Source organism: Chlorocebus sabaeus, chromosome 21 (genome assembly GCF_047675955.1).
Source record: "Chlorocebus sabaeus isolate Y175 chromosome 21, mChlSab1.0.hap1, whole genome shotgun sequence".
In the NCBI taxonomy this organism is placed as follows: Eukaryota; Metazoa; Chordata; class Mammalia; order Primates; family Cercopithecidae; genus Chlorocebus; species Chlorocebus sabaeus.
This window is the reverse complement of record NC_132924.1, coordinates 124644131-124661204: the sequence shown is the minus strand read 5'-3', so window position 1 is coordinate 124661204 and position 17074 is coordinate 124644131. Positions and strand designations below refer to the sequence as shown.

At 40.6% G+C, this 17074-nt stretch overlaps 1 protein-coding gene across 1 annotated transcript in view; it reads right to left on the bottom strand.

The window, feature by feature from the left end:
• GALNTL5 (polypeptide N-acetylgalactosaminyltransferase like 5) overlaps positions 1–17074 on the bottom strand; it is a 52565-nt gene that overhangs the window by 13263 nt on the left and 22228 nt on the right. Inside the window, 1 exon segment of the mRNA XM_007983538.3 lies at positions 4122–4362. Coding sequence (XP_007981729.2) covers positions 4122–4362 — 241 coding nt within the window.

Genomic DNA, 17074 nt, shown 5'->3' with positions numbered 1-17074 from the left:
GGTATATTTTGGAGACAGAGCTAACAGATTTGCTTATGGGTGGGGTGTGGGTGTTGGAGGAAGAGAAGAGTCAAGGCTGACTCCAGTGTTTTTGGCCTGCACACCAGATGGACAGAATTGCCGTGCACTGAGAAATACCACGGGTGGAGCAGGTTTTTGGCAGGAAGATTCTCTTCGGGGTATGTTTGAGATGTCTATTTGGCATTCAAGTGGGGCTATGAAGTAGGTAGTTGGATGCAGTTGGATACATGAGTCTGGAGTTCTGAGAGAGGTCAGGGCTGGAGACATCCTTTGGGAATCACGGATGAGGTGGATGAGAATCACTGTGTGAGTGAGTGGAGAAGTATAGAGGACCAGCCCTGAGCCCTGGGTGCTTCAACATTGACAGTTGAGAGGAGGAGAGGAACTGGCAAAGGAGATAGGAAGGAGCAACCAGGGAGGGAGGAGAAGGACCAGGAAACTCTGGTTCCCTGGAGGCCCAGGGAGACATGGGTGTCCAAGAGAAGGGCGTGGCCAGCAGCATCCTACATGGTGGCTGGATCAGCGAGATAAGGACTGGAACTGAGCACTGGGCTGAACCAGAGAAGGTCATGAACAAGTCTTAACTGTGAATGGCAGGGGGCGAAGCCTGATGGAAGTGAGTTTAAGGGAATTGGAGATAGTGATGGACAAATCTTTCTAAGGCTTTAATACGAAAGAGAGAAAAGAGGACGTAACTGACAGGAAGTGGGGTCAAAATAAGGTGGTTTTGATGTTGCAATTGGCAGAGATCACAGGATAACTGTATTCTGATAGGAATGTTCCTACCGGGTGCATTGGGCAATGTGCGTCACGTCTGGTGCAGTAGGTGCTGTATATCCTGGCTGGTGTGCTGGGTAACATGCGTTCTATCTGGCACTGGTACACTAGAAGGAGACTGTGATTCCAGGCCGCCCAGAAAGCCTGGAAGGAAATGCTCACTCCCCTGCCATAGCACTGTCCTGATCGTCTGTTTTTACCTGCCTGACCTCCCCTCTAGACTATACACATTTGAGGACTGGGATCATGTTTCCTATCAATACAATGCCTGGCACATGATAGGTCATCAATAAATACTCATTAAATTTACAAATTAAGTAATTTCACAAAACAGTTTTTTTTTAAGTTATGCCATTTTGTACCATTGAAAATAGGGTGAAAAGATGTGTGGCTCAAAGGATTCAAGTTATATCTTCCTTTCAGGGGAGAAAGTGTTCACTCTAAAAATCTTGAAGTCACTGAGCATGTGTGTGTGTGTGTGTGTGTGTGTGTGCGCGCGCGCGCGCCTGCACGCATGTGGATGTATGTGTGTGTCTATCTCAGCAGGAGAAAGGTTGGGTAGTGGTTAGTAAAGGCTGTAGTCTGAGACAGCAGGGAGAAAGTGAAAGGGCCTTGCTCTGCCCTTAGAAAAGGGCTGGGGGCTTGGGGGAAAGGACATGATCCTTGGTCATGGTGATGCCTGCATGTCAGGGAGTTGGGGAGGTCTTGAGTTATCATTGGCATAAGCCCTAGGCATGATTTTTCTTTCTTTCTTTTTTTTTTTTTTTGTAAGTTTTCCAAAACTCATTGCACCTAGCTTATTTGGTCATCGTTAGAACTATGGGCAAAATGTATCTTCAGCTATGAATGCTAATTAATACTATGATTAATATGTAACCGATGCTGGCGAGGATAAGCAGAAAAGGGAACACTTGCACACTGTTGGTAGGAATGTAAATTAGTACATCTATGGAAAACAGTACAGAAATTTCTCAAAGAATTAAAAGTAGCACTACCATTCGATCCAGCATTCCCACTATTGGGTATCTTCCCAAAAGAAAAGAAATCATTTATATCAAAAATATACCTGCCATTGTATGTTTATCACAGCATTATTCACAATTGTAAAGTCATGGGATCAACCTAAGTGTCCCTCAGTGGATGATTGGATAAAGAAAATGTGGTATATGTACACAACGGAATACTATTCAACCATAAAAAAAGAATGAAATTATGTCTTTGGCTGCAACATGGATGGAACTGGAGGCCATTATCTTAAGTGAAACAATTCAGAAACAGAAAGAGAAATACACATGCTCTCATTTATAAGTGGGAGTTAAATAATGTGTATACATGGACATAGAGTGTGGACTGACAGGCACTGGAGACAGAAGGGCGGGGACAAGAGGGCAGTGGATGACAAGAAGTGACTTAATGGGTACGGTATACATTGTTTGAGTGGTGGATACTTGAAAAGTCCAGACTTCACCACTAGGGAATATAACCATCTAACAAAATTGCCCTTGTACCCCTTATATTTATACAAATACTAAAAAATAAAACAATAAAATAAAATTTATTTTTTCTTTTAACCTTTAAAAAACAACTTCTTTTTTCTTATACATATTATTATATATTTTAGTGTAACATACAATTATAATATATGTAATATGTATAATATATATTACATATAATATGTACATATATAATCACACAAAAGTATCATACTAACAGAAAACTTTTTATGGTTTGATTTTTTAATTTAACATATGAGAAGTTTTCTTTCTAGTTAATTAGCCCTTGAAAACTTTACTTTTTTTTTTTTTTTTTTTGAGACGGAGTCTTGCTCTGTTGCCCGGGCTGGAGTGCAATGGCCGGATCTCAGCTCACTGCAACCTCTGCCTCCCGGGTTTACGCCATTCTCCTGCCTCAGCCTCCTAAGTGACTGGAACTACAGGCGCCCGCCACCTCGCCCGGCTAGTTTTTTTGTATTTTTAGTAGAGACAGGGTTTCACCGTGTTAGCCAGGTTGGTCTCGATCTCCTGACCTCGTGATCCGCCCGTCTCGGCCTCCCAAAGTGCTGGGATTACAGGCTTGAGCCACCGTGCCCGGCCGAAAACTTTACTTTTAATGATTATGTGATAGTCCATAAAAATGAATATACTTTATTTTTTACCCATCTCAATAGTATTGAATATGTTGTTTTCAGCTTTTTATTAATATAAATATTGACACACTATATACATCTCCTTGCTTATTTCTGACTCTTTTCAAATAAAATCAAGTAAGTGGATTACTGCATCAAAGAATATTTATAAGATTCTTAATTTGCATTGCCAAATTGTTTTCAAAGAGGATGAACCAATGTATATACACACGAGCAGTGTATTAGAATTCTAAACATTTTACCATTTAGCAAATAAATATTAGAAATACAGTCTCCATGTTGAATATCAGTTATTTTTACATTAGAGCCTAAACATGTTTTATACGTGAGATGGAAACATTACAAAATTATAAATCAAATTTGTGTAATTGGAACACCATAGCTATTTCTTATTAAAAGTAACTTTATTTATAATCATTTAGAGATAACTCAAAAGATCAATGCTGTTTTTTATTTTTATTGAGATTTCTACATATTACACTTTATTAAAATAAAGTACACCTTTGTTCCGAAGTCTGTGACAATACCCTATCTAATGCTGATATTGATCAGACCACTTCCTCTGTGTCAAGCCTTCGGCTATGTGTTTTGCATGTATTGGCTCATTTAATCCCCTCGACAATCCTAAGAGACATGTGTTAATTATTACTATCACTGTTTTACAGATGAGGACATTGAAGCTGAGAGAGGTAACTGTGCCAACTGAGGGCTGTCTTAATGTACAATTCCAGACATGCTATTGACCTTATGGTCTTTATGTGAACAGTATCTCCTGGATATGTGCAGTGCACAGCTGGTGCAACTGTACATGGCAGCCCTAAACCGCTAACAAATGATGGAGTCCCTCCTGCAAACTAGGTCTGTTTGACTTGAGCTTTTAGTCAAAATTAAATATTGCTCCTCAGCGTCATGATTGAATCCATATAGGATTGTGTTCAGTACCAGCGAATCAAAGAGTTAAAGATCATGTGAAGATAAATGTCATATCACATTATATATTGAGTACTAAGTGATTCTATTGACAATAATTCCATTACTGTATTAAAGACTTCTAGAAACAAGTAACAGAACATTTTCATTAAGCCCAAGAACTTGAAAGGATAATCTCTGGAGGCTTTTTCCCCCTGGGTCTCAGTACACATATTCTGTATTTTTCCAAAACCAGAAGAAATCTCACCGGATTGGTTTAGTAGGTCCTTCTGGTCCATCCATCTCATAAGAGAAAACATTATCCCATTTAAATTGTAGGTTCCAGTCAAAAGCTCCCCTTACAACAGGAGAGGGCTTATACTCCAGAGTTCTATCATCTATCAGGGGGCACACCACCATTTTGGGGTCCTTGGCAATGGCATGCAGCAGGGGCTGCAGCCATACTCTGTTCACCTCGCAGTGGCTGTCCAGGAACACCAGAACATCCCCTGGGGAGGCAAGAACAGGGCAATGTTAGTCCACATAGCTGAAAAATACGGCAATCCGAATCAAAGTTCAATGCAATGAATATTTCTTGAGCATTTACTGTGTGTTTGGCTCTTACAGTGCTTTCAGTTTCATTGGGAGGAAACAAGAAATACATTATTATGTGCAAAAATATGCGACATCATGTGCTATAGATGTTCAGAGGAAGCCAGTAATTGTGGGTCAGAGAGTGGTTTCGGGGAGAATTCTAAAGGAGCAGGTGGAACTGAACTGGACTTCCATTTAAAAAAATGATTTTAACTTGGTCTTGACTGATCAGCTTAAAATTAGCAAATTTTTACTGAGAGGACATTGTCTTAGGCATTGAGTTTGGTGCATGGGATGCAGACATGCATCACGACTTTTGCTCTTGAGTTCAAGTTTGTTTTGTTTTGTTTTGTTTTGTTTTTGAGATGGAGTCTTGTTCTATTGCCCAGGCTGAGTGCAGTGGCATAATCTTGGCTCACTGATTATGAGCCTCTGCCTCCCGGATTCAAGCAATTCTCAAGCAATTCAAGCAATTCTCCTGCCTCAGTCTCCCAAGTAGCTGGGATTACAAGTGCCTGCCACCACGCCCAGCTAATTTTTGTATTTTTGGTAAAGACAGGGTTTCACCATGTTGGCCAGGCTGGTCTCGAACCCCTGACCTCAGTGATCTGCCCACCTCAGCCTTTGAGTTCAAGCTTTAGTGGGGACCTATTCTGCTTAGAGGACATGGGAATAATTGGCATAAAGTAAAGAAGGTACATTATTGAAGTACACTAGGGGCCTAATGTAGAAGGAACCCCAAACTTCAAGTAGCAGAGTTTAGACTTTTTCTTGTAGCCAATGTAAAATCATTAGAAAGGTATAAAAAAATCCCATGTTTCGATCAAGACTGAATATGGCAATAATCCCCATGCTCATCTACAGATTCAGTGCAATCCCTACTGCAATCCCAACTGGCTCTTTTTAAAGAAATTGATCCTAAAAGTCACACGAAAAGGCAAGGGACCTAGATTAGCCAAAATAATTTTGAAAAAAATAAGGTTGAAGGGCTTTCTGATTTCAAGGCTTGCTACAAAGTGATAATAATCAAAACAGTGTGCCATTGGCATAAGGATAGACACAGAAACCAGATATAAACCATGTGTCTGTGGTCAATTGACTTTTGACAAGGGCCAAGACAATTCAATGGAGAAAGCATAGTCTTTTCAATAAATGGTGCTGAGGCAACGGAATATTCACATGCAAAAGAATGAAGTTAGACCCCTAACTCATATCATACTAAAAATCAAATCAAATGGGTCATAGACCTAAGGTAAGAGCTAAAATTATAAAACTCAGAAGGAAACATAGGCATACATTTATGACCTTATGTGAATCAATGGTTTCTCAGATATGACACCAAAAATACAGGGGACATAAGAAAAAATAGATATGTTGGAATTCATCAAAAGCAAAACTTTTGTGCTTAAAAGACACAATCAAGAAAATGAAAAAAAATGGCTGGTGCAGTGGCTTATGCCTGTAATCCCTGCACGTTGGGAGGCTGAGACACGTGGATCACCTGAGGTCAGGAGCTCAAGACCAGCCTGGCTAACATAGCGAAACCCTGTCTCTATTAAAAATACAAAAAAATTTAGCAGGGTGTGGTGGCGGGTGCCTATAATCCCAGCTACTTAGGAGGCTAAGGCAGGAGAATCTCTTGACCCCAGGAGGCGGAGGTTGCAGTGAGCCAAGATCGTCCCACTGCACTCCAGCCTGGGCAACAGAGCAAGACTCTGTCAAAAAAAGAGAGAGAGAGAGAAAATCCACAAAATGGGGGAAAGTATTTCCAAATCATACATCTAATAAAGGACTTGTATGAGAATATATAAAGAATTCTTACAAGTTAGTAATAAAAAGACAAATAACTTGATCTAAAATGCGCAAGAGATTTGAATAGACATTTTTTCAAAGAAGATGTATAAATGACTGATAAGCATGTGAAAAGATGTTCAACATCATTAGTCATCAGAAAAACGTTAATAAAAATCACAATGAGGTATCCCTTTACATCCACTAGGATGGCAAGAATGAAAAAGACAGACAGTAGCAAGTGTTGGGGAGGTCGTAGAGAAATTGAAACACTAGTCCAATGCTGTTGGGAATGATGGGTGAGAGGGGAGGAGTACAGGGAGCAGGAAAGTTCTTTCTTGCCTGGATTTGGCACTCTCTGGGCTGAGTTCTCTGAGGGTGTGGCTGGCATAGTAATTTTGAGGACCTCCCTTCCCATCCCTGGTGGTCTCTTGTTGGCAGTTCTCACAAACTGAGCAAGTGCATTCTATTCTGGTGACTCAGTCTGTCTTCTCAGCTCCTTAAGCTCCTGTGTTCTGCCTCCAGCTTCTCTGCTGAGACCTGTCCATTCTTCTAGATAGTCCTACCAGACACCATCTAAGATGATCCCTATGGCTCTCTCTCTCCAACACTGCCAAAGCAAACCCTGCCATAAATATAGCTACTAACCTAAAAGCAAGTGTCCTTTGTTCTACAGCTGGTCACAGTTTTTTTATCCTTTTGATTTTCAGGCAAAAAACTAACATTAGTTCACTTCTCAATCCCAATATATTTCCAATTTTATTGTATTGATGTCTGAGAATGTGCCGAATTCATATCAAGTCTGTCTCACCAGGCTTTGAGCAGTAGCTTTCTCCAAAAATCTCCTTTAATCTCTAACAATATGACTCAATGTGGCTGAGCCATCTCACTGGTTCTCAGATCTCTATTTTGAAATGTCTTTATCGTGGTCAGTCTAACAACTCATTTTGGAATATTACAGCTTTGATTTTCATGCCTCAACCAAAACTGAGCTAAGAAGAGTCCCATTTTTAACACATAAAAGTTTTCATAGTATTGGCAGCACACACACAGTTTTATACTTCACATTTTTCACCTAAAGTAGCTTCTATAATATTGCATAACATGATTAGCATTTTAAAATCATGTCTACTAATTTGATAGGTGAAAAATAACATCTGGTTCTCCTAAGAAGATGTACGAATGGCTGGCAAGCACAGGAACAGATGGGCAACATCATTAGTCATTAGGAAAATACAAATCAAAACCAAAGTGAAGGACCACTTCACTTCCATTAGGATGATGAGAAAAAAAAAAGTGAAAACTAAGTTTTGGCAAGGATATGGAGAAATTTGAACTCTTACACACTGCGGATGGGAGCGTAAATGGTGCAGTCACTGAAGAAAAGAGCTTGGCAGCTCCCCCCAAAATTAAACCTGGAATTACCGTAAGACCCAGCAATTCTACTCCTAGGAACATACCAAAAGAATTCAAACAAATGTATGTATGTGTATGGTCACAGCAGTACTATTGACAACAGCCAAAAGATGGAAACAGCCCAAATGCCCATCAATGGATGAATGGAGAAACAAACTGTGGTATATCACAGAATGGAATATTATTCAGCCATAAAAAGGAAGGAAATACTGACACATCCACCATGTGGATAAACCTCAAAAATATTATGCTAAGTGAAAGAAGCCCAACACAAAAAGTTATATATTGTATGATTCCGTTGATATGAAATACCTAGAAAGAGACAGAACACAGATTGGTGGTTGCCAGGGACTGGAGGGAAGAAGCTGCTTAATGGGTAAAAGATGTTCTTTTCAGGTAATGAAAATGTTTTGGAGTTAGAGGTCATGGCTACACAACATTGTGAAGGTGTGAAATAATCGTTCATTTAAAAACGATTAGTTTTATATTAATCTCACCTCAATTTTAAAAATCTGGTTAAATTTTTTTTTAATCACTGATGAGGTTGAATTGTCCACGATTTGCCATTTGTAAATGGAATTTTCATGTCCTTTGCCTATTGGAGTAGTTTTGTTGTTGTTGTTGTTGTTGTTGTTTGTTTTTTGAGATAAAGCCTTGCTCTGTCACCCAGACTGGAGTGCAGTGGCACGATCTTGGCTCATTGCAACCTCCACCTCCCAGCTTCAAGCAATTCTCCTGCTTCAGCCTCCCAAGTAGCTGGGATTACAGGCGCCTGCCACCACGCCCAGCTATTTTTTTTATTTTTAGTGGAGATGGGGTTTCACCATGTTGGCCAAGTTAGTCTCAAACTTCTGACTTCATATGATCCACCTGCCTCGGCCTTCCAAAGTGCTGGGATTATGGGCGTGAGCCACCATGCCCAACTTGGGTCGTATTTTTAATGGATTTTAAATGTACATTTTACATACTAAGAATATTAACTTTTTGTCTTGTTATATTTCCCCGAGCCTATTGTTATTTAATTATTTTTATTTGCAGCAATTTTACATTTTTTTGGTTAAAAAAAATAGATGTTTTTCAGCTGCCTTTTCCATTGGCTTTAAGCTTTGAAATTTATTCTTTATTCATAGAACAGACAAGTATTAATCTATGTTTTTATATTTTGTAATTCTCCTTTAAGAAGTTTACGATGGTGATGTTTTTAAAAAGACAGTCTCACTCTGTTGCCCAGGTAGGAGTGGAGTGGTGCTATTATAGCTTACTTTAACCTCCAGCTCCTGGACTCAAGCAATCCTCTTGCCTCAGCCTCCTGAGTAGCTCGGACTGCGGGTGTGCACCAACACACTTGCCTAATTTTTTAACAAAAATTTTTATAGAGATGGTGTCTCACCGTGTTGTCAGGCTGGTCTCAGAACTCCTGGCCTCAAGCAATCTTCTTGCCTTCGCCTCCTAAAGCGCTGGAATTACAAGCATGAGCCACCACACCTGACCATGGTTTGATTTTTTAAAATAAAATTAACATTAATCCAGTTATTATTTATTTGGGTTATGGTACGAAATAAAGACCTAGAATTTTCCCAAATGGCTAATTGTTTAAGCAGCATTAAACAACAAATACAACAAAAACATTTTAAAAGTCTTTTTCCATATAGATTTGTAGTATCTCTTTAATGTATATGGTGTACACTTGTACCCTTAATGTGAAAAATTTAAATATTTGCAACTTTGAGGATTCTAATGACCCAGAAAGACCATAAATGCAATATTAAAAATTGCAAAATAATTTAAAATATACTTTATTTATACCTTTATTCAGGTATTCCTGAATGCTGATATAAGTTAAAAACATGTGGGAACAGGCCACCTAGCACCTACATTTCAATGAGATTTTATTTTCACTCATCATAAAGTATTTAATGGGGGAAACTTACATCATATAAGGAGAGCAAAGTAGTGGCGAGGTCCCTCTTCAGCTGATTTCTCTCCTTCACAGGAATATTTTGTGGGAATCTGAAGTTTCTTGCTAGGAAAGGACAGTTGCTCTACTTCTGCCGCCCTTGAGAGTTTTGGAAAGGACTGTGCTATTTACCGTTTTTAGAGAGAGCCTATCATTCATGTGCTAGACGACCTATCACACATTCAGCAGATTCTCTTTCGGGCCTGCGATGAGTAAAGAGAATGAGGTCAAGCCTGCCTGATAGAGGGATTTTTCCCCTACTTGCTTCCAGAGAGTGTGTGTGGAAATATTCTAAACAGTTCCACTGCTCCCTAAAGTCTGGAGTTGGGAGCTACGTTCTCCATCTTACCCTGTGTAGAAGCTTCTTTTCTGCTCTCCTGTAGTAGTCTATTTGCACCGTTTCTCTAGGGATTGTGGATTGCAAGGTTTGCTAACTTGTTTTTTGAAAAGCAACAAATATCATATGTATCAGTTTCACAGTATTTCCTGTTTTTCTCTATTTTGTATTTATTTTTGTTCTTTGGTTAGTGTCCATATTTTTACCTTTAAACATAACTCATTATATATAATTTATTTTACATAACATTAAAATTCTGTTTGGTCTCTACAACCAAGCATTTTTAAAGTCTTAAGTTTTTTTTTTTACCTACACATTATGTTATTGCTATATCTTTTTCTTATTTGTTTTTTGAGATGGGGTTGTGATGTGTGGCTCTGTCTAGAGTGCAGTGGCATAGTCATAGCTCACTGTAACCTTGAGCTCCTGGGCTCGAGTGATCCTCCTCCCTCACCCTCTCAAATAGATAGGATTACAGGCACCGGCCACCACACCTGGCTAATTTTTACTTATTTATTTATTTCTGTAGAAATGAGGTCTTCTCATGTTTCCCAGGCTGGTCTCAAACTCCTGGCCTCAAGCAATCCTCCCTCCTCAGCCTCCCAAAACACTGGGATTACAGGCGTGAGCCACCGCACCTAGCCTGTTATTGCTATGTCTTTCCAATGTTTTGGTATTGGTGTTTAAGCATGTGGTGTGCAAAATCTATGTCAGGGGATTTACAGAGAATCTGTGCTTAAGCATATAACCAGTTTTTGTAAAACACATAAGCATTTCTATTTAACTCACTATAAATCTGTTAAACCTAGCCATTTGGATTTTGTAAAAAGAAATCAAAGCAACGATACTATTAAACATTCTAAATTTTGTTTGTATGCTACATCCTCATAATCTAGTGGTGGGATGATGCTGTTAACTGAGATGGCACCAGAATTCCTGGGTTTGAGCCTTGAGTGACGTGACCTAGAGCCAGTCTCTAATCTTTTGGGAGCTTAGCTTCTTTAACTTGGATAAAAGGCTGATGAGTTCTAAAACCTCTGAGAGCCTTTCCACCATTAATATTTTGTATTTTATTATTTTTACCCTGTCTTTTAATTTTATGTATTTTGTCATTTTGAAGCATAAAATTCAAGGTTTATGTTTTAATTATTTATTTGTACTAATTGCTGTATAATAAGCATTTATTTATTATATACTGCAAAAAAAATGTAAGTAATATCCTTATCTGATCATTGTAACAGCCACGTTAGTTTGATAGCATCATTCCCATATTTTGGATTAGGAGGCTGAGGCTCAGAAGAGTGGCTTGTCTAACTCTCCCTGGAAGACACTGCTTCCCTGCAATGTTACTGATAGAAAAAAAAAAAAACTCCTTCTCCCAAACTGCATGAACCCCGCATCACTAGCATTTCATCATTACCCATGGTTTAATCATCACTCATGTTTGCATGTTTGCCTTCAAACCATGACACTTCTGCTCCCATGGGAAAAAAAAAAATCATGCCAACTGATTGTAGATTTATTTAGATTCAAGCCATCTGGTTGTAATATTCTCTTTCTTCTTCACTTTGCAAAACTCCTGCCTTCTCATTCTCCTCCGTGGGGTTATCTATCTGCCTGCATCTCAGGCGGTTTCCTTCATGCCCTGCAGGTACAGCACAGCGTTCACCGCAGGCTGTCCACCTCAGCTCCTGCAATCTGTGGGCGGCTTCAACAGCCACGTGGACAGCACCACTGGCCCAGAGAAATGGACAGATAGTGATGAGAATTATGAAGAGAAAGAAATGGAGGGAAGCCGGGCACGGTGGCTCACGCCTGTAATCCCAGCACTTTGGGAGGTCGAGGCGGGTGGATCACGAGGTCAGGAGATCGAGACCATCCTGGCTAACACGGCGAAACCCCATCTCTACTAAAAATACAAAAAATTAGCTGGGCGTGGTGGCAGGTGCCTGTAGTCCCAGCTACTCAGGAGGCTGAGGCAGGAGAATGTGAACCCAGGAGGCGGAGCTTGCAGTGAGCCGAGATCGCGCCACTGCACTCCAACCTGGGCAACAGAGGGAGACTCTATCTAAAAAAAAAAAAAAAAATGGGGGTAAGTGTGATAGAGAGGGATAGGGTTCTGCTATTTAATATGGGGTGGTTTGAAAGACCACTGTGATAAAGTGGCATTTGATCAGATAACTGAACAAAGTGAGATAACAGGTCATGCAGATGCCTGGGAGAGGAACATTCCAGGGGAAGCCAATCACGTGCAGAGGCTCTGAGATAGGATGAGGCTTGGCAGGCTGGGAGAGAAGCAGGAAGGCCGGTGCAGCTGTGTGGTGAGTGAGGGAGGCAGGAAGAGCAAGGTCAGGGAAAGCAGGGAACACATCATGGCAGGCCCTACTGGATAGACAGTGTCGCTTTGTAATAATGCGAATAGCTCCCAGGAAGACGACCTGGCTCCAAAGGAGTGTGCACACATGAATATCATGTGAAAACCCGTCTCCAGCCTCAGTAGGTACAGTTTGCATCTCAAAAGAATTGATAAAAAAGAATAAATGTGCATGGGTAGCACACAGTTGGCAAGAGATAAATCCTGGAGGGATGAGTGAATACTTGGATACGTGAAGGCAGGGCTGCTGGCTGCTGCCTCACCTGCCCACACAACAGTATCCCACACTTGTGACTCAGGAGCATGCCTGGCTCAGGCAGCCACCTACATCACTTGGGGGTGTGGGGAACAGACAGGCTGACGGATAGCAAGCACTGGCAAAGGGCCAGGAGAGACAGGTGCACACATCCACAGTCACAGCTGAAGGTTTCAGGACAACTCTAAGAAACTTAGAAATAAAGTCGAATTCCATCAGTAAGAATATCAAAGATATGAACAAAATTATACACACACACACACACACACACAACCTACAACCAAAAAGAAAAAATATACATTCTTTGAAAATACACATAGAAGGGCCATGTGTGGTGGCTCATGTCTGTAATCCCAGCACTTTGAGAGGTTAAGGTGGGAGGATATTGCTTGAGACCAGCCTGGGCAGCATAGTGAGACCCCATCTCTACCAAAAATTAAGAAAATAGGCCAGGTGTGGTGACTCATGCTTGCAGTTCCAACATTTGAGAGGCTAAGGTGGGAGGATTGCTTGACCCCAGGAGTTTGAGGCTGCAGTGAGCTTCGGTTACTCCACTGCACTCCAGCCTGGGTGACAGAGACAGATCATGTCTCAAAAAGAAAAAAGGTATAAAATACACATAGACATTGTGAAAAATTGACCCAGCTTAAGACACAACAGAAATTTCAAATTTCTGACCACAATACAGTTAAGTAGTAATAAACAAAAAATAATTTTAAAAATCTCTTAAAATTGTTTGGAAACTTTCAAAATCACTCCTAAAAAAAACCAATCTGGATTAAAGAGGAAACCAAAAAAGACACCAGTGCCTGGGAAGTTTATAGGCCAGTTCTCTGCAAGTTCCCAAACACAGTTAATCTCTGTCTTATGTAAAGTTTTAGAAAAAAGGAAAAACCATACGATTTGTTCTATGAGTCTGGTAAAGTGAAAAGTATAGGAATACGGTACAAAGAAAATCATAAACGCATCTTACTTTTTTTTTTTTTTTTGAGACAGGCTGTTGCCCAGGCTGGAGTGCAGTGGCATGATCTTGGCTCACTGCAGCCTCCATCTCCTGGGTTCAAGTGATTCTTCTGCCTCAGCCTCCTGAGTAGCTGGGATTACAGGCATGCGCCACCACGCCCGGCTAATTTTTATATTTTTAGTGGAGACGGGGTTTCTCCACGTTGGTCAGGTTGGTCTCGAACTCCCGACCTCAGGTGATCCACCCGCCTCAGCCTCTCAAAGTGCTGGGATTCTAGGCATGAACCATTGTGTCTGATCCACATCTTACTTTTGAACACAGATGTGATGCGTGTGCACGGGGTGAGAAGGGGTGGAGAGCATGTGTGTGAAGTGGGTGTTGGGAGACATTTACATCTACACCTAGCGACTCTAGGGAAGCGTTTCTATGGGTATTATGTGGGTTTGAAAATTTTCGAAATAAAAAAAATAAGATTCCCCTTTTAAACAAAACCAATCCAAACCATAGTGTTATGGGGTGAACTGTGCTCCCCAAAACGATATTTTCAAGTCCCAGGAACTTCAAAATGCGTCTTGATCTGGAAACAAGGTCTTTGCAGATGCAATGAGGTCATACCGGGGTATGTGACTGGTGTCCTTCTGAGATTGGGTTGGGGGAGACACAGACACAGACACACAGGGAGGACGCCTGTGAACAGAGAGGCGGAGCCGAGGGTGATGCTGCTGCAGCTCGGGACTGGCAGCCACCGCCAGAAGCTGAAGAGACGGGGAAGGAGCCTCCCCTGCAGGTCTCAGAAAGAGTAAGGTCCTGCTCACACCTTGATTTTGGACCTCTGGCCTCCAAAACTGGGAAAACATGAATTTCTGTTATTTCAAGCCACTTGGTTTGTGCTACTTCATTACAGCAGTCCTAGGAAACGAATACACATCAACATAGTAACTAAATGATAAGTCAGAATTATTCCCATTAAAGTCAAAAGCAGAAAGGATGCCTGCTACCGCCATTTCTAATCAACATTAGAGAGGTAGAAGGAAAATTACCTTCAGCTGATAGAAAATGCAAGCAACTCTACCCACCAACCACTAACAATTAAGAGTTTACTGAGGTTTCTATTTACAAGATCAAATATATCAAAAGATCTCATTCCTATGTACCAGTAATAATTAAAAAATATAATAAGAAGGTCCCAAATCACAATTTTTAAAACAACAACTGAAAAATCAAGATAAACAGAAATAAATCTTCATACATATTATCTATAGAGAAAATGACAAAACACCAAAAGAATATAAAAGCAGATCGGAATAAATGCCCGTGGGTGGGGACATTTATCATCAAAAAGATGTAAATTCTTTCCCATGTTAATCTATCATGTCTATACAATTCTAGTGAAAATCTCAACACGTTTTTCCTGGAACCTGACAAGACAATCCTAGCTAAGGCACTTTTGCAGAATGAAGTGGAAAGATTTGTCCTACAAATCTTCTTATCAAGAAAATAAGAAGATATAAAAACTTCTTATCAAGCTGTACTAATCAAGAGATAGCGTGATTAGCCTAGAAATACAAAAATACCATCATAGAGCAGAAGAGAGATGCTGGAAATAGACCCAGGAATATACAGACATTTGATAAAATGATAAAAATAGCATTGCAACCAATGAAGAAATGGTGGACTATTCAATGAACGGTGTGGGGAAATTGGCTATTCATTCTGAAAAAATTACATTACATTCTTAATGTACACCATTCCCAGAACAAATAGTTCCAGGTAGACTCAAAGTGTAATGTAAAAACCAATTTTTTTTTTTTTTTTTTTTTACATGAGGAAGAAACTAGAGAAGAGTATCAGGCCGTGTGCAGTGGCTCATGCCTGTAATCCCAGCACTTTGAAGCTGAGACAGGCAGATCACCCGAGGTCAGGAGTTTGAGACCAGCCAGACCAGCCTGACCAACATGGCGAAAGCCCATCTCCACTAAAAATACAAAAATTAGCCGGATGTGGTGGTGGGTGCCTGTAATCCCAAGTACTCAGGAGGCTGAGGGAGTTTCACTGTGTTAGCCAGGGAAGTGGGCTTTTTGGTGAACTTAAATACTTAAAAAATTTCTGGCCAGGAACAGTGACTCACGCCTGTAATCCCAGCACTTTGGGAGGCCGAGGCAGGCAGACCACTTGAGGTCAAGACTTCGAGACCAGCCTGGCCAGTATGGTGAAACCCCGTCTCTACTAAAAATACAAACTATCAGCTGGTTGAGGTGGCGCGCACCTGTAATCCCAGCTACTTAGGAGGCTGATGCACAAAAATCACTTGAACCCGGGAGGCGGAGCTTGCAGTGAGCCAAGACTGCGCCACTGCACTCCAGCCTGGGCAACAGAGTGAGACCCTGTCTCAAAATAAATAAATAAAATTTTGCTGAACATAAGACACCCCCAGAGAAGAAGAAAAGATAGCCTGTAGACTGAGGACTGATATTCTCAGTATTCATAATATAGAATTTCTGTCATAAGGACATATGTGAATCAATAACAAAATGACAAAACACATTAGAAAAAGTGGCAAAGGATATGAACAGATAAATCGACAGAAAAACGATCTGTAAGCAATCTATGAAAATAGGAAAAAAGTCGATGGCCAGTAATACCAAGAAAAGAAAACGTAGCCTATTTTTTGGCCAACTGTCGCAAACATTAGAAAGACGGGTCATATTCAGCTCTGGCTGCAGAGAAAGGGCACTTTGTCTGTGTGATGAGACTGTTAATCGGTGAAACTTTTCAAGGAGAATTTGGCATTATTTTTCAAAATTTAAAATAAAAATTCCCTTTTTCCCAGCAATTCCACTTTTAGGAATTTATCTTATAGGCACAATCAATCACACAAAGATATATGTGCATGAATTGTAACTGCTGCATTTTTTAGGTAATAGTAAAAAAGAAAAATAACCTATTCAGAAACGGCTAAAGAAGTTATGACAATCAATTATAAAATCCATATGAGCTGGGCGTGGTGGCTCACACTTGTAATCTCAACACTTTGGGAGGCCGAGGCGGGCGGATCATTTGAGGTTAGGAGTTAGAGACCAGTTTGGCCAACATGGCGAAACCCCGTCTCTACTAAAAATACAAAAAAATGAGCTGGGCGTGGTGGCGCCCACCTATACTCCCAGCTCTTGGGGGAGACTGAGGCAGGAGAGTCGCTTGAACCTGCAAGACAGAGGTTGTAGTGAGCTGAGATTGCACCACTGCACTCCAGCCTGGGAGACAGAGCGAGACTCCGTCTAAAAAAAAAAAAAAAGAAAAAAGAAAATCCATAAGAAGTATCATACAACACAGCAATTCAAAACTGAGGTAAGTCTGAAGTACTGTCATGGGAAAAGTTCCAAAAATTAAAAATAAAAGAGTAAGTCTCAGGACAGTACAGATAGTATGATTCCATATATTTAAAAATCCCTCGGCCGGGCACAGTGGCTCACGCCTGTAATCCCAGCACTTTGGGAGGCCAAGACGGGCGGATCACGAGGTCAGGAGATCGAGA